At 34.1% G+C, this 27,704-nt stretch overlaps 1 protein-coding gene across 5 annotated transcripts in view; it reads right to left on the reverse strand.

Annotated features, from left to right (window-relative positions):
• LOC136031164 (glutamate-gated chloride channel-like) overlaps positions 1-27,704 on the reverse strand; it is a 200,839-nt gene that overhangs the window by 53,710 nt on the left and 119,425 nt on the right. For 4 of the 5 annotated variants that reach the window (XM_065710505.1, XM_065710507.1, XM_065710508.1 and 1 more), the window contains 3 exons: positions 20,538-20,678; positions 12,444-12,596; positions 5,982-6,175 (listed from right to left, as the gene is read on the reverse strand). In XM_065710505.1, the coding sequence (XP_065566577.1) occupies positions 5,982-6,175; positions 12,444-12,596; positions 20,538-20,678 (488 nt within the window). Of the gene's footprint in view, positions 1-5,981; positions 6,176-12,258; positions 12,412-12,443; positions 12,597-20,537; positions 20,679-27,704 lie in introns of all 5 variants that reach the window. The other variant, XM_065710509.1, reaches the window with a different exon arrangement.

Raw genomic sequence — 27,704 nt, forward strand, 5'->3', positions numbered from 1 at the left:
ATTGTCTCTGATAAATTTTTATTTGTAGCGAGCAAATCCTGCTCGGTAGCATTAACAAGATTTCGCAAATCTGCTGCACAATCAGCAGCAGTATTTGAACCCTTCAGATACTGTTTATAAACATCCGGATAATCACGTAATTTCTAATTACCTGGATAATTACTAATACAGGGATTAGTAAAAAAAGTTAAAACAATTTTACAAAATAATGGTTTAAAGGTAGCTATAAAAGATAATAACAACTTGGCTAGTTTTTTTAAATTCTGAAAAGGATCGAACTTCCGTAGAGCAACAAAGTAGGGTTTACAAAATCTCATGTACTTGTGGAAGCTCTTATGTGGGACGTATTAATCAGAATTTAAAAATGAGATTACTACAACATAATAATTCTATTTTATCGTCTTAAAGCAAAATTCCAAACCTGAATATTTCACGACGGCTCTATTGGAACATATTTATAATTATCCGAATTATTTCATTTTGTTTGAAAATGTTTCTTTGATTTTTAGGGACCAAGGTTTTAAGCAAAGTTTTAGAGAAACAATCGAAATTAAAAAATAATTCAATAACCAGACATACAGGTGAATGTAGATTGTATTAAATTTATGATAATTTACTGAGGTCAAATAAATTAAATTTCATTTCACCTAAGAGCTATGATATATATATATATATATATATATATATATATATATATATATATATATATATATATATATATATATATATATATTAACTTATTAAGAAGATATTTATATTATATTATATTATCTTCTTAAGTGAGTAATATTTGTGCACGTATCTATGTTCTCAAAGGTTATAATCTAGCCGAGTTTCCAAATATAGTCCCTATTTTATTCGGAATATTACTATTTGGAATATTATCGCATAAAAAACAATCTCGATAGGTGAGAAGTCTGAGAAAATTCGTTAAGAGCCTTAATGAAGGCTTTACAAATGACATCATGTAGTAAAAATTACAATGATGTTATACTCGTGGGAAATAAAAATGACGTCATGTTCGTCATAACATTCTGTGATGTCATTCTTCTTGTGTAAGATAGCTGAGTTTCAAAATCTAGTCCGTTATTTGAGCAACGTCATTTCTGCAAGAAGACCATTTATAGTAAAATTTGCAAATGCAGTGACTATAAATGAGGATTCTTTGAAACCAGCATCTAAACTATCAAACGTATCAAACGTAAATCATTAGCCTGGACCATCAGTTGCGACAACACCAATCCGACAACTAAATCAAAGGCCACTTTGAAAGTGTCTGAAGTAATTCAAATCCAAAAATGAGTCAAAAATGAAAATGCACAGCAAAGATATGCACGGCTGGACGACAAACAATAACGAGAATTAGAGTATATCTATCTATCTATATATATAAAAATAAGTTGTCTGTCTGTCTGTGGATCAGGTGACGTCATGTTTCTGTGTTGACTGACGTCATGAAATTAGTTGTCGTCATTTTTGCTTTGACGGTGACGTCATTCAAGATATTTAAGACATATATGTTCACGTAGAAATCTATTAATGTTTAAGTTTAAAATGACTGATGAACTTATAATGGCAAAAGCCGATGAAGATGCTCAAAGAGTCTATGCCAAAAAACTTGCTGCTGATAGAGAAAGTCAGAAAAGAAAGCGTGCCGAGGAATCAAAAGAACAACAAGGAAACAGGCTTGAGGCTAAAGAACGCAAAACCGCGCAGTTAGATGAAGATCCTCCTGGACAGCGAGAGTCAAAACATATCAAAACTGAAAATGATAGCGATGATGATTGGGTTTGGGATTTTGACTTGGATAAGGTCATCAATGCCTACCAGATTTTAGTTAAAAAAACGAATGTTCGGCGATATGTATTTCATAGTGAAGCTGAAAAATAAAGAAGAAAAAGAAAACTGAAAAAAGAAAAATGTAAAAAACATGACGACCGGGACACAGGGAATATAAATGACGACCAGGACACGCTGAAAAATAAAGAAGAAAAAGGAAACTGAAAAAAGAAAAAATGTAAAAAACTAAAAAATACTAAAAAGAAAAAACACTCAAAGAGAAATTACAGACCGGGACACAAATGACGACCGCGACTGAGGGAATATAAATAACGACCGGGACACTCAAAGAGAAATTACAGACTGGGATACCGGGACACAAATGACGACCGGGACACAGGGAATATAAATGACGACCAGGACACAGGTATTTAGGAATATCGTTCAAAGACAAATTTTTAATTGTAAGAAGACCGTTGAAAGAGAAATTTATAATTGTAAAATGACTGAAGCCCCTACAATGGCAACACCCGAGGAAGCTGCTCAAAACGAATGTATTCAAGCCGAAGTAGCTGAGTTGGTAAAGCGTTATGTTTCAGGTTCTAGGTCCTAGAGGCTCCAGGTTTGAACCTTGGCTTTAGCATTAATACAAAAGAAGAAAAAACTAAAAAAGGTAAAAACTACAAAAAAACTAAAAAGAAAATATATATATATATTTATATATATATATATATATATATCTTCTATATATATAAAAATAAGTTGTCTGTCTGTGTAACGATGACTCTGGTCAAACATTTTCAGATCAATTGCTGGCAATTGGAAACGGAAAGCTCCCAGTAGTGGGAAAGCCAAGAATGTTGTATATTCGCAATTTTTACGTAGTTTGAAACACATATATAAATCTATCTATATTCACTGGTGGGACACAGGGACACAACTACAATGGCGCGTAACTAATATGGCGCGTAACGACTTACGCGCATGGGGGGGCTTGGGGGGGCGAGAAGCGCCCCGCCAACTAGGTGTTGGGGTGGCGCGAAGCGCCACCCCAACAGCTAGTCAAAAATAAAAATGCAGAGCAAAGACACACGTGGTTAGAAGAGATCAACAAAAACAATATTTGAATATATCGAAAATAAAAAAAAAAAAAAGATCAGATACAAGCGCGGCTAGAAGAATAGTGACGTCTTAATATTTGTCACCAACAACTTGTGGCACAAAACCAAGTGCGCACGCACAAAATTGCCATAAACTCAGTAATTGTTACATATAAGTCTCTGGGACTCTTTGACGTTGCTTGTATTCATTGTAGAGACCTCCATTTTCTGGAAGAAAAATTCGAAAAAAAAATCTCATTTGGAGAATGCTACTTGGGTGGTCGAATTGCAGAGCAACCACGTCAATTTTCAAATGAATTGCTTTATCTTTTATTAGGACATCACTTGCTATCTGAAGAGTTTCACAAATGCATTCAAAAATTTAACGTGTGCTTCGCTCTAGCTTCATTTAGTGTAAACGATGATTAAACCATAAATAATCTGAATAAATTTGGTTTTAAAGTAGCTGAACAAATTTATCACAAAATAAATTCAGCGCAACCTCCGTCACAAACTAGCGAAGGTGAAATTAAACCGTCTTCATTTGGAAATGTACTTTTTATACCCTAATATAGCTGTTGAGGAGTACCTTGCGCATCCTTTAAATTATGGGATCTGCTGTAATCGAGTGAATCTCTTGTAAGAAATATTGAGAGACACAAACGACTATACCAAAGGTTACGAAAATATATGAGAAGTGGAGGATGATGTAAATCAAGCTGCTGCTTCATTGGGACAACGGTCTCTAAACGTGCAAATATTTTTACTTCGCCACATGGTTTAGATTATAGACGGCTATACGCTTCTGCATGCAACGATTTATGCGCTGGTCTTACTCTTAATGCTAACCATAGTTTTCCACCAAATGAAATGGTTGTAAGACAAAACGGCAAAAGATTTTTTCCATTAAAAAAAAAATACCAACCATCATGTGGAGTACTTCACCAACCTAATATCAAGCTGGAGCTTCAGAATGGTCAATGGCTATGCCACTTTAACCACCTTTATTTAAATTGTCTGCATATAACATGGCTTGAATTAGCGAGGCATCATATCGCTTCAATAAAAAAAGGTCATCTTGTGAAGTATTTTAAACATATTTCCTTTGAGAAAAATGTGCGAATCGATCCTGAACAGGAAGCTCTTACAAAGTACAGCCTTGGACTGGGAAATGGAAATCTTTCTAAAAATCTTGAATTACTATTTATGGAATCGAATTACCAGAAGAAACAATTTTCAGCGGAAATTTAATTAAGGAATTTTTTGGAGAATGTTTGTCTGACAAAGTTTCAATTTGTTGACAGATCGAGTTATTTTATCATTATTCAACAAAAAAGTTAGTAAAATAAACGTGTTCCCCCCCTGCACCACCAAATGTCCCCGAATCCAATATGAATTAAAAACGGAGCATCTGAAGAATACTATCTTTTTATACATAAAGTTTTATTAAGATCCATCGCCCATTCGTGAGATAAACATAATTCAATTTTCAAGATTTGTCCTTCTTTCAGCCCCCCCCCCAGATGTTTAATTCAGAGAAACGACTGTTTACGAGTGAAATTGTGCAAGTCCCTTAAACGCCTACCAATTTTCATCATCCTAGCACATGGAAAATTGCTAGCACATTTTTTCTGAAAAATGTGAAATAGGAAAAAATAAATTTTACTCGGCTTTCGTAGACCTCCAAAAAGCTTTCGATAGCGTGGATAGGAAATTACTAATAATGGAATCAATTAAAATTAGACTATCAGTTCATTTTGCAGAGCTGGTAGCTAATATGTATGGAAGTACAAAAGCGGTCGTTAGAGTGTTTGGAAAAGTAGTTTCAAGGATTTTTGAACAGACAAGAGGTGTGAAACAAGGAAGTGCCCTGTCACCTCGGCTATTCGGAATATTCGTGAACGACATTGTAGAATTCTTGGAGAAAAGATGGGCCCCAGCCATTAAGCTCGGCAACAGAACGATTTTGGCTCTGCTGTTCGCCGGCGACATGGCATTAGTAGTGAAAACAGCTCGTGAACTACAAATTTTAATTGACCTGATGGCAGAATACCTTGAATCAAAGAAACTACGTCTAAACCTCGGAAGACGGAGATAATGATCTTCAATAAAGGAGGGAGAAGGAATTTAGTTGAGGACGAGAAATTTCGGTTCAAAGAACAAGAGATTAAGGTAGTGGAAAAGGTGAAATATCTGGGATTTATCCTGACACCTAACTGCGGTTGGCAGGAACGTGCGAGCGAAATATCAAAGCGGGGGAAAACAGCAATGGGTGCAATATTACGTAATTACCTAGTGAAAAAGTCGAAGTCATTAAAAATGTTTAAGCGAATATTTGATTTGAAAATTAAAACGGCATTCCATTATGGAGCTGAGCTATGGGGCCTGGAAGCCACGGAGAAGCTAGAATCAGTTCAGTTTAGATACTGCAAAAGACTTTTCGGCCCGCTAATCAAAAGAGACTTAGACATCTTCTCACTGAAATTACACCGGTTTTATCAAGTATTTAAGTTATGGCTGATATTAACCCAACTTCCTGAGGATCGATTGGCTAAACAAGCTTATAATGATTTACTTCGAATTAATAGGAAATCTACTTGGACTCAACAAATCCAGAAATCTCTCGAAAGACTAGGCCTCTCTTATTTGTGGATGGAAGAAAACAGATCCGGAAACACACAATGCTTTCCAGAAATTATGCAGAGATTGAAAGACAAAGAGATACTAGAGTATCTTAGGTTATTTAGTACGTTCGTCGGAAACACTAAATGAATATAGTAAAGTAAAAGAAATTTTTGGGGAAGAATATTATTTTAAGGTAAATTTACCTTTTAAATATTTAAAATCATGGATCCAGTTGAGGGGAAATTGCATACCAGTACATAGAGAACAGAAATTAAAGAAAAATATGGGAACAAATGGTAAGTGTGGGTACTGCGGAAAAGAGGATAATAATTTAGCCCATTTCCTCATGGAGTGCAAGGAGCTTGAAAGTCTTAGGAATGAAATTTGGGGGGACCATCGGTTGGTGCTCCTTTCTGATATCCTGATGTCTTCGGAAAACAATTCAAACCTTGATTACAGAAATCACCTAATCCTTACCTGACGTATCAGGAATCTTTGTCTTGGCCCTTTTCTTCCAATATAATTAACTGTAATAAACTCCAGAAGTGATGCATAAATAAAACACATGCATACACCATCCCACACGTTCATTGCAGTCAAATTTGAAACAACTGGCAAGGTAGAACGAAATCCATTGGATGTAGTGAAAAAATTCAACATTGTTGTTACACCTGCAACGATGTGATAAATTAGAGTTTTAATAATCAATGAAAAGAATATACAGATAATTAGATAGATAGATAGATAGATAGATAGAACACAAACAAAAGAAAAAACCGTCATTACTTCAGCTTAAACTAATTTGTACTTCTTTTGGAAATCAAACATCAACACTTACAACAGAAAATAGTATGGGAGACTAGAAACATGATTTCTTAATAACTTCAGAAATTTAATTCTATCATTACAATTTCTTACAGCTATTGGGATTAAATTCCAAACTTTTGGACCAATATGACTGAAACTAAATCCCGATCGCACCGTTGGCCTTTTTTCAAAAGAGAAATTAGAACTATGAAACGTTGGGTAATTGTGGAATTGTGAATTTGTAGGGAATAATCTTGGGAAATTTAGTGAAAGTTGTCCAAAAACGTAATTGTGGCAAATATTAGAAATGGCAATAAAATAATATTGATGAACAGAGAAGAAACCCAAAGATCCATAAAGATGGCTAACTGAGGATCTATTATTAACATTAAACATTAATCTAAGGGCTTTATTTTGTAGAGTTTGAAAAGGTTTAAACGTTGAAGGAAAAGTAGATCCCCAAACAGAAAAACAGTAATAAAAATATGGATCAACAAAAGAAAAGTATATTGTCTTTAAAATATTCCTTGGGAAAAAATGGCGTAAACGAGAAAGAATCTCGATATATCGCAAGATTTTTAGTGACATTGTTTTCACGTGTTCACGGAAAGACCAATTTTCATCCAAAATAATTCCAAGATATATAAATTTATCCACACGTTTTAGTACCCTATCATTTAGATAAAGAGAAGTGCCAAAACCCTACAGGCAAGTGTGTATTCTTCTGATGAGCCCATGTGTTGGGTTGCTGCCACTGAATTATTTGTCTTTACAGTTTTAATTGTTTGGTAAATGACGACTTATACTTATTGACGACACGATTTCCTGTCAATGGATTATTCTTTATGGTTGATTGTGTATGGCTATGCTTTTTGACCTATGTGATTGTATGGATTAGCAGAGTTTAAGGCCTCATTCAAGTGCTGATCTATATTAATCACTAATGTAGGAAAACAGTATTCCTTTTCTCCTTCTGTCTTCTTCTTTTCTTTTTAATGTGTTTGTGCTGTTGCATTGGTGATTTCTCTTTTCATTATATATATATATATATATATATATATATACATATATATATATATATATATATATATATATATATATATATATATATATATATATATATATATATATATATATATATATATATATATATATATATATATGTTAACTTTAGAGCCTGGACTCGAAGTCAATATCTGGGCCCACCCTGAAATCTAAAATTTTCTCCTTTCAGAAAATCCCTTTCAGAGGGATTGCCTGATCGTATGGAAGCGAACATCTAAATTAGGTGCCTTTGAAGATTTTAAAAGGGCTGCGGTGCACTAGGAAAGTTTAACTTAAATCAACAAATTGAAACAAACCGTTAATCTATCTGTATATTTATCTTATAATCAGTATTGGTATATCTTACCTTTGAAGTCAAAAGTGCTTTTATTAATTTTTTGGGTACTCAGCCAGTAACTAAAACACTCGGAATGTATCAATTCCCCAAGCTATTGTGGTCAAAAGCGCTTTTTATTATGTTTTTGATGCTCAGTCAGAAACTAAGACACAGAGATTTTACCTACTAGCTGTACTACCTATCACCAAATAAAAGACTTGGAATTCACAAAGTAGTTGAGTTCGTTGTAGTTAACTTTTTTAATTTTCTAGTACTCACCCAGCTGGTTATATACTCGGAATTTATAAGAAAGTATTTTTTTGCTTTTTTATTAAATTTTTGATACTCATTCACCAATGAAAAGACTCGAAATTTACCAAGTAGTTGATTCTGCTGTAGTCAAAAAGCTTTTAGTAATTTTTTTGGTAATCAGCCAGAAACTGAAACATTTGGGATTTATAAACTCCCTCAGTTTACTGTTGTGAAAAGTGATTTTAATAAATTTTTTACACTCACTCAGCGAACAAGACACTCGTAAATAGCCTATAAGCTGAGTTAGTGTGCAAAAGTGCTTTTTTCATCATTTTCTAGTTATAGTCAGTAACCAATTAAAAGACTCGAAATCTACCAAGTAGCTGAGTTTCTTGTAGTCCAAATTGGTTTTATTAATTTTTTGTACTCAGCCAGGAACTAAAACACTCGGAATTTATAAGCTCCTAGAATTTATTGTAGTTAAAAGTCCTTTTATCAAATTTTTGATATTCAGTCAGCAGCTAAGACACTCAGAATTTACAAGCTCACTGGGTTTGTTGCATGCAAAAGTACTTTTTCTAATCATTCAACAATTAATAGACTCGGAATCTACCAAGTAGCTGAACTCCTTCATTTTATTGTAGTTCATTTATTTAATTTTAGGTACTTAAGCGAGCAACGAAGACAATAGGAATTTACCTTCTAACTGAGTTTTCTCAGACTGAGTTCTATGCAAAAGTGCTTTTCTTATTATTTTTTTTTAATAATCTGTCTCAAATTAAAAGACTCTGAATTTACTGATTAGTTGAGCTTGTTGTAGTCAAAAGTGCTCTTATTAATGGTTTTGGTATTCAGCTAGCAAGTAGAGCACTCGAGACTTATGAACAACCTAAGTTCATTGTAGGCAAAATTGCTTTTTATTAAATTTTGATGCTGGGTCAGAAGCTAATACACTCGGAATATGCCTACTAGCTGAGCTATTTATATGCAAAAGTGCTTTTTGATTAATTCTTTGATACTCACCAATTCGTCACCAATAAAAAGACTCGAAATCTACCAAGAAATGAATTTTATTGTAGTCAAATGTGCTTTCATTAATTTATTGGGTACTCAACCAAATACTAAAAAACTCGGCATTTATCCACTCCCTCAGCTTATTGTAGTCAAAAGCTTTCTTTTTATTAAATTTTTGATGCTCAATTAGCAGCTAAAACACTCGGAATTTATCAGATAGCTGAGTTTATTCTATGCAAAAATTGTTTTAATGATTTTTTGATACTCAGTTACCAATTAAAAAATTTTGAACTAGCGAAGTTGTTGAGTTTGTCATAGTCAAAAGAAATTTTATTAATTTTTGGTACTTAGCCAGCATTTTAATTATTAAGAATGTATTAGCAACTTGAAATTTGTGTGGTCATAAGTGCCAGTGTTAAATTGTTCACACTCAGTCAGCAGATAAGATAGTTGGTATTTACTTACTAGCTGAGTTTGTTCTATGCAGAAGTGCTTTCTTATCAATTTTTTCATATTTATTCACCGATCAAAAGACTTCGACTTTAACAAGTAGTTGTGTTTGTTATAGTCAAAAGTATTTATATCATTTATTTTATTGTACTCAGCCAGCAAGTAAAAAGCTCGGGATTTATCAACTACCTGATTTATTTGAAGTCAAAAGAGCTTTTACTAAATGTTTGATACTGAGTAATTAACTAAAACACTCCAAATCTACCTACTAGATGAGTTTGTTGTATATCAAAGTGCTTTTCATTATTATTTTGATACTCGGTCAATAATTAAAAGACTTGGAATTTACCAAGAAGCTGAGATTTTTAATGAGATTATTGAGATTTAATTGAGATTATTATGGATTTTCGGGTGTTCTTCCAGAGAGTAAAACAATCGGAATTTATTAACTACCTGAGTTTATTGTTATCAAAATAGCTTTTATTAAATTTTGCGTGCTCAGTCAGCAGCTACTTTATTCACAATTTAGGCATTTTAGTTTTTTAAGATAGATGGGAATCCAAAGCTGCTCCTCTGTGTGAATTCTTTCTCGCGCATTTAAACTTGAATCCTGATGAAACCTTTTTCACATACATTATACTTGTATGGGTGCTCGATTGTATGAGTTCTTTGATGAACATTCACATTTGAATTTGAGAAAACATGTTTTTACATACATCACACTTGTATGGCTTTTCTTCTTTCGTGAGAATTCGTTGATGAGCATGCAAAGTTGCATTACGAGTAAACACTTTTCATCTTTATTTTTTTCTTTAATTTTCGTTAGTGTTTATGATTTTTAAATTTGTTTTTATGTTTCGTTTTTTTTTCATGTTTAGTTTTTTCTAATTTTATTATATTTTTTGTCTTTAAAATAGTATTAGTTTTCGTTATTTTTCATTTTTTGTCATAATTTGGGGGGGAGTTGAGTTGGGGGCTCTCGTGGCTCTAGATGGGGACCTAGGGTGCGCAATGATAGGGCGTTGTCATTAGCCCTGTTTTAATATTACCAATGGAACTTCATATTGAATAAATCAATGAATATAATACGAAATGAGTTTTCTTAATATTTGCATTCGAAGCATATTGGATTTATATTTAAAAATAATGTTACTTTTTCCCTTTCAAAAATTATCCAAACAAACATTACAATTATTGACGTTCGGATTAACCTTTCTCTTGCCAAGAATAATCTGATTAACTTTTGACGTTCGCTGTCAACTTAAAATTCAAATTTTTGACCCTTTGATTGGAATCGCTTGAGAAGAGGCTATACCTTAGGGCTAAGCATGGAGACCTTTGTCTATCAGTGCTTGTTGAAATATGAACTAAGAATCTTCACTTTAAATATTTTGTAATGAAAAAAATTGGATTCCCTAAAGAATTTAATCTAAGGTGAGGCATTATAAATTCAATTTATCATGAGTCCGAAAGTACTTACATGCATAAGTTTATCTTGAGTTCGCTTTTCATTTAAATTCAAGCATTGGATGAATGCTAATAATTATCTCTCATTCAGAATGCCCCTTATACAAAAAATCATGTCATTAGACACGTTTTTCCAGTTCTCTCCATCTATTCTTTAAGTATCACGAGAAGAATATTTGATCAATTAAGTCTGCAAATGAAGCTTAGAATGTATGCAATGAGATTTAGAGCATAATCTTTAGACTCTCAGGCGTACCTGTCGCCTCCACAATGTTAACACTACTAAAGTTAATGTTTGTAGTGGGTTGGGTACGGAACCCAGAGCTGAGAAAGCTTGAGTCTAATCCCAGTCGGTGCAAATTCTTTTGCTTTAGGCTGTTTTGAGGAACACAGCTGAAAGGCTAAGGGAGGACTTGTATTATGATAGAGAGGTAGCACTCTTCTTGACTTAGAATATGCAGTTGATTTGTTTAAGACAAATTGTTCATAAGACCAGAGAATTTCTTAGGATTTTCACAGTTTAGGGCTTTGGAATTAATGTTATAAATACTAAATTGCTTAGACTGCAAACTAATTAGGGTAAGGAGGTGATTTTAGGAAACAAAAAAGTGAAAAATAATTAATAGCTGCACCTACATGTGCAGTATTGCGAAGAAAATCGTTGGTGTGTTGTATTAGTGGTCTTTTACAGTTTAAAGAAGTTTGAAAAAATTATGATGAAAAAATATGAATAGTTTGGGGTGAAGAAAAAGTGTATGTAACTGATTGGGCTTCACGCTGCTTGGTGCTGGAGTTGCTTGTTAGTAGCAGTAGAAGTTATAGTTGTGCTTGATTGGTTTTAAATCAAGATTTTCAAAATTTTTTAGAATAATAAAATGTAGGAATTAAAGGTAAATATACTAGCTATCATTCTGAACTCTGAAGCTATTTATTCAATGAGCAGTTCTAGCTAATTTTGAAACTTCTCAGTTCAACTGTTAGAGCTTCCCATCTATGTTAACGGGATTATCTAGGATGAATATAAGATATTCCAAGCTCAAAGGCAAAGAGAAAGCTAAGGATGAAAGCTTTGATGAATAGTAGCAATTCGATTTTAGTCCTTTAGCTTATTTGTTCAAGTTCTTAAGAAATAACATTAAGTAAAACAACTAAAAAGCACTTCGAAACCTTGCATTGGTCATCCACAAGCAGAGCTCAGGCTGAAACTATCTCAATAACATCATTAATCATGAATTTTTCTACTTTTCTTAAATTGTAATGTCGTTTCATCTATTTTTCTATAAGTTTGATGCCACTCCATACTTCAGGGAAAACAGTGTGTTCAGAAGGAAGGGGGGAGGGTCATAGATATTTCAGAAATATTGGAGAACAGAAGTAACTCACCAATCATTGTCCGAGGTCGTATTTCATTCCAACGTAACCAGAATGAAATAAAAGATGAAGTGACCAAAAATATCCCAGGGACGAAAACGGCAGTAAAATAGTACATCTTGTCCCTTGTGAACACAAGGTCTACCCGCAGACAACTCTTAGCACCTATGAAGAAAAAAATATATAGGCCATCTTACCCAACAGGACCCTGGACCCTACAGCATTCCACTCCAACCAGAAGCTTATAAATGACGAGGTTACAAGTATGATACCCGGAATGAACACGGTTGTGAGGTAGAACGGCTTATCACGCGTGAATATCATTTCCACACGTAAACAACTTATATTTCCTAGAAGGTAAAAGTAACATATAAGATTTTTGTCCTACATCTTTCACTAAATTTAAGTCCTTGCCGATAACAAGCTTCCTGTAATAGTAAGATTTTAAATAAAGAGAGCAAAAATAATCAAGTTTTATTTTATTAGTCAATAAGTTATGAAAACCTTCCTGACACTTGTACTAGCTGTAAAGCATTGAAATATTTCTAATTAGGAAGTCGAGCTTATTACTTGAATTTCTATCTAAGAATTTCACTGAGTAATAGTAGTGAAACTTCCAAAAGAATTTTCTAGAAAGGTTTCACTGAGGTTCAAGAGAGTTTTTTTTACTGGAAACTTGTTACATTTTTGACTGAGAATCCATTAGATTTTCACGTTTCCTTAGTTTCTTGATTTGAAATGGGTGGTATGTAAGAGAAGGAAGGTTTCTGTCTTGAGATTGGGAAGTCAAATCCCCCTACTCCCCCCATGACAGCATTCATGACTAAAATTATACTTCATTGTCATCTTTAACAGATTTTTGGTGCCTTGACGGACGCTTTCTTTCTGTGCGGATTTTAGTGTGCTGAGACTAAATGAAAAAGTAGAACAAAAGTAGATGTCTCGCATGTATTCTGCAAGTAAATTAGGCTATGGTTCAAAAAATTTAGTTGATTTGTTGCCTTTTTCTATTCGTCAATTTTTCTACATGATTTCCTTTTTTAATGCAAAAAACTAACTTCATTAACCAAATTTCTGGCAAATTTTACATCTACTGATAAAAAATAAACATTTCAGTAGCGCCAGATGGAAAAAAAACTGATATTTACAGAAACTCAGCATAAAAGTCTTTTATCAGAGGAGTATTTAGGGCATGGGGCCCAAATTATAATGGTGTATTAGTGTTGGCCTCAGGCGGCTTGGTGCTGCAGTGAGTTATTAGTAGTAGTAGTAGTAGTAGTAGCGTTAGTGTTTCTTCACAACTTCAAGTTCAATGCAATATCCCTGGTTAACTTTCAGAAGGGCACTGATATTACTATCATAGATGGACGTCCTTAAAGATTATTTGTCTTTTTAAAATAGCTAGCTGAATCTAGAATTCAATAATAAATTTTATTAGCAATAGGAATGGAATTTACTTTTGACATTTTGGATGAACAATAGTTAGTAGTTTGGATGTAGTTTCCCTGTGCCTACACAAGAATTATTAACACAGTAACAATTTGAATTACTTGAACACAAGAATAATTAGAAACAACAGCTAATTTTATGCACTTTGTTTGATCCATATTCAAAGGTTTAGGCACTAATAAACTTTTCTTAGGAATATATTTTATATGCTAACTTCCCAATATATGTTTTTTTTTACTGTTTGTTAGTACCTTTTTATTTCAATGTGTTTTTTTTTTATTTTCAAATATAATGGTTCTATTTTACTTCAGTTGATAAAAAATTCCCAAATGTATTTTTAAAATTTGCTTTGTAGTAATTAAGGTTTTGAAAAAACTCTACCCAAGCCTATATCCTTTCAGAGGTCATACTTTATAATGTCATTAAAAAATTGGTCATCTTTCTTTGATTAAGACGACAAATGGGCTATTCACTATTATTCTTTTTTTTATTATTATATCATTTTTATAAACATTAAAATATCAAGGGGATAAATTACAATTCTTACGTTTTGACCATCTCGAAGATAAGTCCAAAGGCAGAAAAGTGTTGAGTATGGATAGAGCTAAGAAGACCTACACACAAAAGTAGGGTGAATAGACCGAAAATGGCACCTAAGATCTGTTAAAACTTCAAAATCTAGATTTTTCTTTTGGCTGTTTCGAAGTTTTGATTTTTTTTTTAGGACGCTGCCATATTTACGTCAATATTGCCCGGTTGAACCAAGAGCATGAATAGGCAGAAAAGATTAGCCAAATTTGACAATATTTTTTGTCGTTAATTAAATAAAAAACAACAAGTTTTTTTTTACTGAAAGTAAGGAGCAACATTAAAATTTAAAACAAACAGAAATTAAACCGTACTCTATACGCTAAAGTGTGACTTATTCTATCAACTCTACTTTTTAAAATGGAAAAAAATTAGTGCAAAGAGCGGGGCGTTGAAAGGGGACAGCCCCTTTCATATACGGATTTTTTTTTTGTTTTAAGTTTTAATGTTACTCCTAACTGTCAGTTCAAAAAGCTTTCTTTTTATTTAATTTCTGATGGTTTTTGAAGTAATACATGTTTTTATTTTGGCTTTCCGCACATGAATAATTAAAAATAAATTTGCGTATTACTTTTTTTTATGGCTAAATGGATTTCTCATAGTTTTGACTGGACGATTTTGATAAAAAAAGAAGCGGGGAAGGAGGTCCAGTTGCCTTCCAATTTTTCGGTAACTCAAAAAGCCAACTAGAACTTTTGAGTTTTTACAAACGTTTTTATTATTAAAAAATATACATAACTTACTAATTAACTTACGTAACGGACTTCTATATCCGTATGTTTTTATTACATATACGAGGGGTTCGCCCCCTCGTCAATAACTCACTCTTTATACTAAAGCTTAAACTTTGCCCCAATTCCTCAAGAATGACCCCTGAATCACAAAGGCCGTAAAATACACAGTTGAAATTACTAAAAATGCTTTAGCGTAAAGAGTGATGTGAACCCTATATGCCTAATAATTTCTGTCCTTTCTTAAGTTATAATGCTGCTCCTTACTTTCAGTTGAATAAACTTTTTCATATTTATTTTGTCATCTTTTTTTTTTAATAATGCAAGAAAATCCTGCACTTCCTTCATGGAAATTCTCTTCCCCCATGACAAATTCCATCATGAAAAGATCCCCCCGCATAACCCCTTCCCTTCAACCCCTCATCCTCCGTGCCGAAAACAAAATGCCCCGGAACGTCTGTACACTTCCCAATAACCATTACTATATCTAAACACTGGTCAAAGTATCTAACTTGTATCCCTGCCACAGGGAATGTGAGGGAGTAAGTCGTCCCCAAAGAAATAGTTATTAAGTTTTTCGACTATGCTGAATAAAATAGCTATCTCAAAATTTTGATCCGGTGACTTTTGGGAAAAAATGAGCGCGAGAGAGAGCCTAGGTGCCCTCCAGTTTTTGGTTACTTAAAAAGGGTACTATAACTTTTAGTTCCCATTAGAATGAGCCCACTAATGGCATACTAGGACTACTGGGTCGATACGATCACCCTGGGAAAAAATACAATAAAAAACAAACAAACAAATAAACACAAATCTGTAATCTGTCTTCTGGCAAAAGATACAAAATTTCATACTTTTGTTGATAAGAGCTTGACACTTCTACAGTACGGTTCTCTGATACGCTGAATCTGCTGGTGTGATTTTCGTTAAGATTTCGTTAAGATTCTTTAAAGGGGTGGTTTCTCTTATTTTCTACAATAAGGCAAGTTTTCTAAGGCTCTAACTAACTAAGTTTTCTAACTTTTGATGGATAATACTAAAATTGATGAAACTTATATATTTAAAATCATAACTGAAATGCTATTCTTTTGATGTAACTATTGGTATCATAATTCAATTTTTTAGAGTTTCGGTTACTATTGAGCTGGCTCGCTCCTAACTACTGTTCATTACAATGCACTATTCAAAAATTTACATTCTGACAGTTTTTTTGTTCCTAAAGAAGACTGTACATTCAAAAATAGTTCTTTTTTAAACTTTATCGTGCCATAAGTCCTTAGCATGTCCTCCCCCAACTTTTCTATTTTAAATTTGGCACACATTACTACGAGAAACTCTTTAGTACATGCCGAGATATTTTTCATTAAAATTTAAGTTGTCAATTTTTCCTGATTTTGAAGATATACATTGTTATTGAGACTAAAATGAAATGTTTGTTCAAGAAGTTTTGTTTATGTTTCTTTTATGTTCCAGCTGCTTTTATTGCATGGTGCTAGAAGTAGAACCTCAGACATCAGCAAGGATAAAAAACTAGCCCTATGAATCAATTGGCCAAGCCCGAATCTCAAATCAGAATTGAGGATTTTCAGAAGGCACTGTGAGTTTATGTTCTCGGCTCCTACAAGTTGAAATTCAGATGCAACTAAATGCACATTTCCTCTAATCCGGAGTGGAGAAAAAAGACAGCATGTGTTCACCAGCTAAACCTTAAGTGACATGGAACAAAATAAGCCAAAGTTATATTTGGATAAATTTAAGAACTATATTTATCCTATTCTTTCTATCTTTCACCAGACATTCTTATCTATCTTTCACCAACGAAACCGAGGTAAGGAGAGACCATTGAGTTGTACGTCACCTAGTTGAAAGTACTCAAAAAGGACATTGAATTTGACACTCTGGAGTCAAAAATACAAGAAAACACAAACGGTTCCTCAGCGATGGAGCAACGCTTACTCTGGCTAGAACAGTTGAGTGCAGCCGTACAATGGAAACTCTTCAAGAGACCCAAGCACTGATGGTAACCGAACATATGCAGACTCCAATCAAATAAGAGGTGTAAGTAGTTCAAAGACAAAGAAATGCTATTTCTGTGGTGGTTCGTATTCTAGAAATCACAAATGCTCAGCTAAGGAGAAGCAGTACAGCAAGTACAGGAAGAGGAACCATTGTCTACAATATGGCAGAGCAAGGCAGTACACGAGCTTGAAATAAGTATTATGATTGAACAACAGATGAAAATTCATGATTGAGTCCATTTCCAATGACGTAAATTCGGAAAAGCCTCATGTCCTAATAAGACTGGCAGATCAGGGTAGTAAACTTACATTCAAGATAGACACTGTTGCCGAGGCCAATATTTTTCCATTTAAAGACTTTAATAGATTGGTAAAAAGGCCATCACTTTTTTCAACTGCTGATGTACTCTCTAGCTACACTGGAGAACAGTTGAAGGTACTAGGGATGGTTAGTCTAAAAGTTCAATACAAGAACCAAAGCCCTCAGACTCATACTTTCCATGTTGTATGTACTGATAGAGCACCTATCCTCATTCACAAATCTAGAAAACGACTGCACCTAATTAAATTTATCCTCAGTGTTGACAATCCATCCCTTATCAGACCATGAGTCCAGAGTTCTTTAGACGAATTCTGTGAGGTATTTGAGGGCATAGGAACATTATCCTGAACCTTCATTATTAATCTCAAAGAGGATGCGAACCCTACGGTAGAGCCACTAAAGAGAGTTTCATTTGCTTTGCAAGCAAATTTTAAAGAGAAGCAAGACAGGCTGGAGTCGCTTGGGGTCATAAAAAAAGTAACCTGGCAAACAAAATGGGTGAATTCAGTGGTCCTGGTTAGAAAGGCAGATGGCTCACTTATGATCTCTTCGGACCCTATTGACTTAAACAGAGCAATTGAGAGGCCGCATTACCCTATACCCTTATTTGACAAAGAAGGAGTAAAGTGCAAAGGTGCAAAGAAGTTCTTTAAGATGGATGCCCAAAATGGGTACTGGTCGATGGTATTGAACAAACCTTCCACAGAGTTGACAACATTCCACACCATGCATGGCCGAAACAAATGGAAGAGATACCTTTTTGGAATGATCTCGGCACAAGATGAATACCAGTGCAAAATGGGGGAGGTCTCTGCGGAACGAGATGTCGGGCTGATCATAGATGACAAGGCCGGCAATGGTCATAGCAACATTAAATATGACACAAAACTAAGGACAGCACTTCAAGGCACAAGATACAATGGAGTAGGGTTTAATCGAGAAAAATGCATCTTTGGTGGTACCTCCATAACCTACTTTGGACACAGATTGAAATGAAGTGGTATCGCCCCTCACCAAGATAAAACCAAAGCATTAGAAAACATACCTGCTCCATGAAGCCAAAGAGAATTACAGACATCACTAGGAATGTATAACTACCTATCTAGATACATGCCCAACCTGGCTCCGGTGAATCAGCCACTTAGAGACCTATCCAAACAGCGGAAATTCGAGTGGAATCCTAGTCATGGAGAGGCAAAAAGAGTGATTCAGAATTCAATCTGTCAAAACTTTTTATATGTTGATCCAGAAGCGAAAGAAATGGAGGTGATTACAGATGCCTCCCAGGACGGCATGGGTGCACAACTGATAGCAGACGGAGCGAATGTTGCCTTTTCGTCTGGTTCTCTAAGAAAAACAGAGCAGTTTTATTCGCAAATGCAAAAATAAAGGCTTGCAATAACATTGGCTTGCGAAAGATTCCACTGGTATTTATTCGGGAGAAAAATCTGTCACCACGGACCACAAATCTCTCGAAACAATCATAGGAAAGTCAATACAAAAAGAACCTCCAAGGCTGTAGCACTTGATTTTTAGCTATTCAGTCGTGCGATACCAAACTGAGATAGAGACCTAGAAAAACCATTTCCGTTGAGAACGCCCTTTTCTCGCATGCACCTAGCACATATAAAGTTACAGGAGGACATGGAAGTTCTAGTCCACTCAGTCCTTCAAACTGTATCCAAAGCAAGCCAAAGACTAGCCAAAATACGTCTCAAAACAACGAAAGGCGAAGTATTAAACTCCCTGATGCAAATTATAAAGGTGGGCTGGCAATACAATAAGAAAGACCTGGACACAGGACTTAAGTTGTTCTAGAATTACCACTAAGAATTCGCCAATCTTGACGGACTTGTCGTAAAAGGGGAACGAATACTTTCCCTACGATGCATGAGGGAGGGCGTATTAGACGAACTATAAGCTTCTCATCTAAGAGCAGGGAAGACCGAAGAGAGGGCCTGAACGTCTATATTATAGCCGGGCATTACACAAGACATAGAAAGATGGGTCAGCCAAAGTGAGGTATGTGCAAAGTTTGCCACTAGTCAACAGAAGAAAACAATGATACCGAGCAAAATACCAGACTATCGCTTTCAGTATTTAGGCGTTGACCTATTCCAGCTGATTCGGCAAGATTTCATGCTTACCGATGACTATATGAGTCAATTCTTTGAATTAGACCCCCTGACCAGAACCACCTAACGTCAAGTTATTAACAAGCCAAAATTTTATTTCGTCCGACATGGGATATTGAGCGACCCACAACTGATAACAGACCCCAGCTTAGTGCAGAGGAATTTGTGCAGTTCATGGTCGACTGGGGAATCAACCACTCAACCTTAAGCTCGACCGTTTCCCAATCAAACAGCATGACCGAAAAGGCTGTGCAAACAGCAAAAAGACTACTAAAAAGTGAATGAGGGCAGGCACGATCCATAACTGGGGCTACTTGAGTATCGAAATACACCTATCAATGGATGTTCCCCCGCAAAGATAATGATAGGACGCCAGCTGAGACCATTTCTAACCAGTATCCCACAAGCTTTACAACCTAGTATCATCCATTTAGAAAACAAAAGAGAAATATGGAGCAAGAGGCCCAAAGTAAACACTATGAGGGCATGCAAAGTACATAGAACTGCTGAAGATTGGTCAGAAAGTTTGGGTTCAGTTGATGGACGAGGAACCCTGGAAGAAAGAAGTGATTCGCAAGACCAATGACAACCCTTGCTCATACCATGTTCGTCTCGAAGGCTTCCAATCTGCCGAATAGATATATACATTTATTTCTCAATCGTTCGATTGGAGCAAAATATATACATATATATATATAGATATATGTATATATATTCTACTTTATATATATATATATTTATATATATATATATACATATATATATATATATATATATATATATATATATATATATATATATATATATATATATATATATTCAAACTATCGAACACAAAGTAGAATGTTTTTTTTTTTACTTTTACTCAACATTATTAACAGTTAAAAGGAGAAAGATAACTCACTACAAATGATGTCATTTGCTCTGGAGGGAGAAAGAGGTTAGAATCAGTTTCTATGATACTAGTTGGAGCCCCAAAATTTCTTGTGTTTGTATGGTTTATATTTTTAAAACGGTATATCATATATGGACAACTGAAAAGTAAACATACCTCGCCATCGAAACCTGTCTGGGCATACAGTTGTTGAATTTTCCATCAAATATGCATTTAAGGATGAAAGACTTGGAGTTTTGCGCAGTGTAGCTTCATCATCGGTCCATTGGTACAGCATTCGACTTTTTTCGTAAGAAACTATAAAAAAAAAATTATAAGAAATTTTACATCTTAACATCATATTCTATACGTTCATCTCCTGACGAGGGTTCAAGGTTCCTCAAAAATGACGTCCTAGAGATCCATCATTAGACTGTTATTTCTTTGGTATATTATTAACACCTGTGAAATTAAGAATTTATTCGTGTGCATCAAAGTATAATTATTTTGTCTGACGTTGCCATCAAATATCGACACCATTCTTATCTTGTATTTATTTTATTGTGTTGGTTATTACTAGTTCAAAGCAAAATATTTTGTTGACGGTATTCTTAATTTCTTAAAGGATTTTTCTTGCTTTTCAAATTGAAACTAGACTAAAAAACACAAGTACTTTAAGTGGTACAATTAAAACCAATTGTTAACAAGCATATTTAGTCATCTATGACAATTTTCAAATCCTTGAATTATTAACAGTCAAAAAAATACAATTTTTCTCTATGTACAGCTCTGGAGGGAGAAAAAGGTTAGAACCAGTTTCCATGATGCTAGTTAGAGTCCTAAAATTACTTGTGTTTGTAGGGTTTATATTTATAAAACTTTATAACATCACTTATTCGATGAAATTCAATTATAAATTCTTAGCCTAGAAAGCCTTAGCCTTCGATGAAGTATACATCTAAAATTGAAAGTTTTTTTAGGAGCAGAGAGTAAGGCACCCTGTCCTCTTTGAAAACTATTCGCAAGGCTTTTTTTTGGATTGACTCAATGTAGATATTTCAATTTTGTTTGATTCTTCACAGAGATGCCAGGATGCCAAACTGGACAAGCATATTCAAGATACGGGCAGACAAAAGACGTGTACATCCTTTAGAAGTGATAAAAGGGGACGCTATATTTTTTAGGAGCTTAAGGAGGGCGATAGACACATTAGCTTCATTCATGATGTCTTTAACGTAGATATCCCACTTTAAATCTGAAGAAATTATGACACCAAGTAATTTAAACGACGACACATAAATTTCAGGAGGGATAAATTGAGAAAACAGGGCGAGGATATGAGGAAACAAATCGGCATTATCATAGACTTAGAGGGGTTTACTGTCATATCTAATTCCAAAGCCTCACCTTTAATTTCATTGAGGATACTCCAGGGTCGCTTATTGAATTTCTGAAGCAACTTACAACAGTCGTTAGGTCATCAACAAATTTCCATCGGTCAGGAATTTCCTTCGCGAGGTTGTTGATCATGACTAAAAAAAGGAGGGGGCCTAGGAGAGTACTTTGGGATTAGCCATTGTAGACAGGGAGAGGTTTTGAGTATTGGTTCTGGTATTTAACCTCCTGTGATCTATTTGTTAAAAAGGAGGCAACCAGTTTTACCAGTAAGGGATCGATATTCAACTCGCTAACTAATTTCTCGATTAAAAATATTGTGGTTAACAAGGTCAAACGCTTTCTGAAGGTCAATGGAAATCAAGTTTAGCTAGGAATTAGGCTTTTCGAGGATTTTCTCGATATGGTCAATAAGAGAGACGAGGTAGTGGGAAGTAGAAGTTGATTTTAGGTTTTCGAATTGCTTTAGGCCAGTAAGAGGTAGCATTTTTTCCTTTAGCAAATCTGCAAGGAACTCTTCATACAATTTTGAGAAAATAGGAGTAAGAGTAATAAGTCGAACGACTTCTTAGCCAGGCTTTCCATTTTTCTTTTTCAAAGGGGTAACGAAACCCTGTTTCCAAATTGTAGGAATTTGCCCAGATTTAGTAATTTCGTTAAAGAGAAAAGACAAGGGATTAGAAAGGAAATCACCTAAGGCTCTAGTAAGAGGAAAGAGGATATCCAAAGGACAAACACTCGTCTTCCTTAGTTTGTCAATTGTTCATTCTAACTCAGATGGAGAAACAGTCAGAAAAAAATGGAATGGGGCTCCTGTTCATAATTGGATGGACAATCTGGAAGGCTCACGATAATGAAAGTGAGAAATTTATTTAGATCATTTACGGTAACATCGGGGGCTCTGGTAAGTTTAAATTAAGCTGGTCAAGACTCCTGCCGCATAGCTTTTTAAACTCGGAATACCAGTTTTTTGGTTTATTAGTTAACAATTCTTCGATCATTTTTGTAGTACGATCGCGCGCCAATTTACGAATTTCTCTTTTAATTGATTTTCATATTATATTGGCTTCATCGAAATTATCATTTTTAAAAGGCTTCAACTTGGTTCTAATTACTGTTTTTATTGTTTGATTTATAAAGGGTTTATCAAAACCCTTATTTGATTAGGAGGAACTTTGCACCAAGGATCCTGACCTGAACCTTGCATTTATGTAAACTAAAGTCCCTGTTCATTTTTTTTAAAGACTTATTGTGTTTGTTCACATTTTATTTCTATTTTGTTGTTAATTCTATATTTTTTTAAGCACTATATTATTATTATTATTGTTATTATTATTATTATTATCATTATTATTAATCATATTAATTACTTGAATTTGCTTCTTAAAACTAAATAATTTGTTTTTGTGCTACGCAAAATTGGTACTCTAAGGTTCCAGAACTAATCGATTTCAAAATAAGGGTATTGCAAAATGAAAGTCAAAATTGCAAGAAATCAAGAATATTTTTGCCAAAAATGTGCTACTTAGGAGTTTCTGAGCTATTTGATCACATAAATAAGGCTAGTTTTGCATTTTTAAAGCTAAAAGTCCCAAGATATCAAGCAGATATTCCATAGATGAGATTTGATTTCCTCAAAGCGTTTTAAAATCTTAGTTCTAAGCTTGAGTTTTAAAGTTTTACTTTCTTATGTTTGGATAATTGTTTTAAATTCATCGTTTTCAAAATTTCAGTTGCAAGCTTTAGTTTTAAAGCCTTAGTTTTAAAATAATAGGTTGAAATTATACAAAGTCGTCAGTTTTAATCTTTTACTTCTAAGTTTGAGTTTTAAATTTTGAAATTTCAAGTTTTAGTTTTGAAATTTAGTTTAATGTTGCAAGGTGTTAGCTTATAATCTTTTAGCTCTAAGTTTTAAAATTTTAGCTTTTAAGTTTAGTTTAAAAGTTTTAGGTTTCCAGTGCTAGCTTCAAAGTTTTGTTCAAAGGTGTATAAATTCTCAGTTCTAAGTTTTGCAGTTTTAGTTTTAAAGTTTTGGTATTACAACCTCTAGGTTTATGGTGTTAGTTTCAAAGTTTCAGTTGAAAGTTGTAAGGTTTTAGTTTTAGACTTTTAGATTTCAAGGTTCAAGGTTCAAGGTTCTTTTATTATAACCAATATATACAAAATATTAGGTAACTCAAGGCTGAGAGTATAGCTCGAATGCAATTGAGCTACCTTTAAGAAACACTAAATATGCACAAAATTAAAAATAAAAACTTCTCTTAACCAAACTTGACAGAAATAAATAAAAAACAAATCCCGTGCCGTACGATACCACTTCCATCCTCCGCGCACCATCCTGAGACACAATTAAATTTACAACTTAAAACCAAGTGGGTCATAAGACATCTGGAGGCCTCATGGGCGAACCCCAGAGACCAACCCAATACTAAAAAAAAAAAAAAAAATATAAATATAAATATCCCTAAAAAAAAAATAAAAAATAAAAAAAATCATATTATTTAGATTTATAACTTTCAATCAGCACTCTTTTCAACTTCCGTCTTATAGCATCTATGCTTATATTAAAATCAATCTCATTTTTCAAACTTTCCCAATGTAGAGGAATCAAATACCTCAGGCAAAAACGCGACCTCTCTGTAACTACCTTAGGAGTCCGCAGATTATATTTACCATGGGTTTCAACTTGTGAAGATGAAGGAGAAGAAATAAGACCCATCGATGCAAAATATCTGGGGAGCTTTTCTCGTTCAAGCTTAATCTTAAACATAACACTTAAAAATTGGATACTTTGCCGAACAGGAAGAATATTATGAAGTGAAAAAAGGGTCTCTATTGTGGATTTTAAGGGGAAGTTTGATGGCGAAGGCAGAAAAGGTTTAAGTATACGAACTGCTTTATTTTGTATAATCTGTAGAGGGGTAACATTACTTTTAAAAGTGTTCAAAAAAATAATAGATGCATAATCAAAATGGGATTGCACAAGGGAAAAGTAAATGGATTTAAGAGCGCAATATGGAAGAAGGTTTTTCAGTCTGCGCATTATACCAACTCCACGGGCAGACTTTGCTCTAACCTGATTAATTTGCTCTTTCCATGACAAATTCTCGTCAAACACAACTCCTAAATATCTTATCAATACAACCCTTTCAATAACAGACTCAGGTTCATTCGCAGAAATGGAAACTGATTCAATATCTGGAAACTTGTGACCCGTCCTGCTGTAAACAATAAACTTAGTCTTCTTTCTATTCAGAAGTAGTCTATTATCAGAGAGCCAAGTAGACAATCTATCATATGCGGATGTTAAATTGACCACTAGCTCTTCACGAGATTTACCAGAAATGGTTGCTGCAGTGTCGTCAGCAAACTGAGTGTCTATAGAAGAAACTCCAGTAGCTGAGCACAAATCATTAATGTAAACTAGGAAAAGCAGAGGTCCTAATACGGATCCCTGGGGAACACCAACCTTATCTGACTGCTGTAGAGAATTAGATCTAACATCATTATATATAAGTATCTGCTGCCTCCCATGAAGATACGATTCAAGTAACCTAAGGCAATTACCACGAATACCAGCATTCGAAAGCTTATACAAAAGAATTTCATAAGAAATGGCATCAAAAGCTTTCTGTATGTCTAAAAATATAGTTGCAGGCGTTTCTCCACGGTCAAGACAATCATTAATATGTTGGACAATAATAGCCATAGGATGATCACTGCAATGCTCTTTTCTAAATCCAAACTGAAGTTTAGAAATGCAATCAAATTTCTCAAAAAAAGAATAAATTCTGTTATACAGTGCTCGCTCTACAACCTTCGAAAAAGCAGAGAGTATCGATATAGGACGATAATTAGCAGGAAGCCTCGGGTCATCACCTTTATGTAGGGCCACAATTCTTGCTGATTTAAATGTTGAAGGATAGACACCAGTTACAAATATAAGATTAATAATGTGGCATAAAACCGGTGAAATAACTGGGAATATTTCTTTGACCAAATTAGTAGAAGATCCATCAAGGGCTTCAGATGAACCGTTCTTCATTTTAGATATGATCTGTTTTAGTTCAATTTCAGTAACCGGGGAAAGGAACATGCTTTTATCAGAGGGAGGGGGCATGTGATCTTTAAATAAATCATTGTTATTATTATTTGGAGAAACATGAGATGCATTAGCTGTTTTTTCACCGATGCTTACAAAATGAGCATTGAGCAAGTTCACTATTTCCTGCTTATCGGAATAAAAAGTACCATCACCACGTAACATTTCATTCGGAAATGAAGATTTTTGAGACCTTCCCAACAGAGAGTTAATAAGTCTCCAAGTATGTTTTTGATCCCCACGAGCTTCTACAAATGATTTTTCAAAATATCTAGCTTTTGCTTTCCGAATTAACTGTGTCAGGACATTTTTATACTTTTTAAACTCTTCTTTATTTTTAGTAGATGGGAATGACATAGATATTTTAAATAGCTTATTTTTTATTGAAATAGAGTGTAGAAGCCCGCGTGAGATCCATGGTTTTTTAGGGAGTGTATATTTTTTTATTTTAATGCGTCTCAATGGACATGCTTCATCCAAGCACTCACGGAAATATTTTAAAAACAGAGCCGTAGAAATCTCAAGGCATTCACATTCTAGAATTGCAGTCCATTCATTTAAATACAAAAGGTTCCTCAATTTATCCATTCCTTCTTTATCAATTTTTCGAGTTTGTTTAAATTCCGAAAATTTTGGTCTGTGATTAATTCCAACATCCGCAACTACCACACAATGGTCAGAAACATCTGTAAATATAATATGCGAAAGAGTAACGGGGATAGTAGAAAAAATATTATCAATGAGAGTAGCCGTATCTTCCGTAACCCGGGTCGCAGACCTGCATGATGGTAAAAGTGATTTTGATAGGTTCATGCACAGAAACTCAAGCGATTTTTCATGCAAATGATTAGAAATTCCCGGTCTATTTGTCTGAGCTAACAATAAATTAATAGAGTTTCATTTTAGGTTTTAACAAACTTTAAAATTTTAACTTAAATTTGCAGAGCCTGGTTACCAAACCATTAATTCGATATTTTAGCCTTATGGATTTTTAATTAGAGTTTTAGCTTTAAAGTTCTGTCTTAGATATATTAGTTTTAATATTTTAGTCATAAAATTCCAATCTTAAAGTATTGGTTTAAAAGTGGTAGCTTTGAAAATTTTATTTCTAAAAATCTTTAATATTAAAGCTCGGTTTCTAACTTCTATCATTATAGATTTAGTCTTACAGTGATGTTTACGATGATTCAGACTCTTCCCAGCATAGGATAGAGCGTTATAAGAGACCTAGAATAATCAAAACCACTTTTTTCCAATCTTGAATGAGCTCTAATAATTGGATGACACAAACAAATAGGAAGAAAATTGATTAATCTCAAAGTTCAAAAAGAGATTTTTTGGCATGTCATTTGTGCTTTTGAATGTTACAAAAATGTTTAACTTTACACTGTTGGCCGTGAAGAAAGTGAAGATTAAAGTGAAAAAGAACAGCAAACATCATATTAAAAACTTACAAAAGGGCTCAGATTAATATCCGAATGGGATAAGAACCGTATGATATGCGATAGAAATGAGCAAATTCAAAATCGACAAACAATTAAGTTTTGATGCCAAGGGGAATAAAATGATTATATTTATTATTATGAACAGATTTGAAGCAATTTCAAACCACATAGTGGAAATTGATCTCATTCATCTATTGAAAATAACCAGTTTCGCCAGAAGGTGAAACAAAAAAAATACACCAGAGCCTTTGAAAACCAACACTGCCAACATGATCAGTTCATAAAATGCTAAAATTACCGAAATTTGCGTGTTTCACAACAATTTTCGGTGCCACAGCCAAATATTTTTGACTGCACCACGGCTGGTGCCACAACACGTGTATGGCTGGATAAGTACAGTTG

The sequence above is a fragment of the Artemia franciscana genome, chromosome 9 (genome assembly GCF_032884065.1).
Source record: "Artemia franciscana chromosome 9, ASM3288406v1, whole genome shotgun sequence".
NCBI classification, from domain to species: domain Eukaryota; kingdom Metazoa; phylum Arthropoda; class Branchiopoda; order Anostraca; family Artemiidae; genus Artemia; species Artemia franciscana.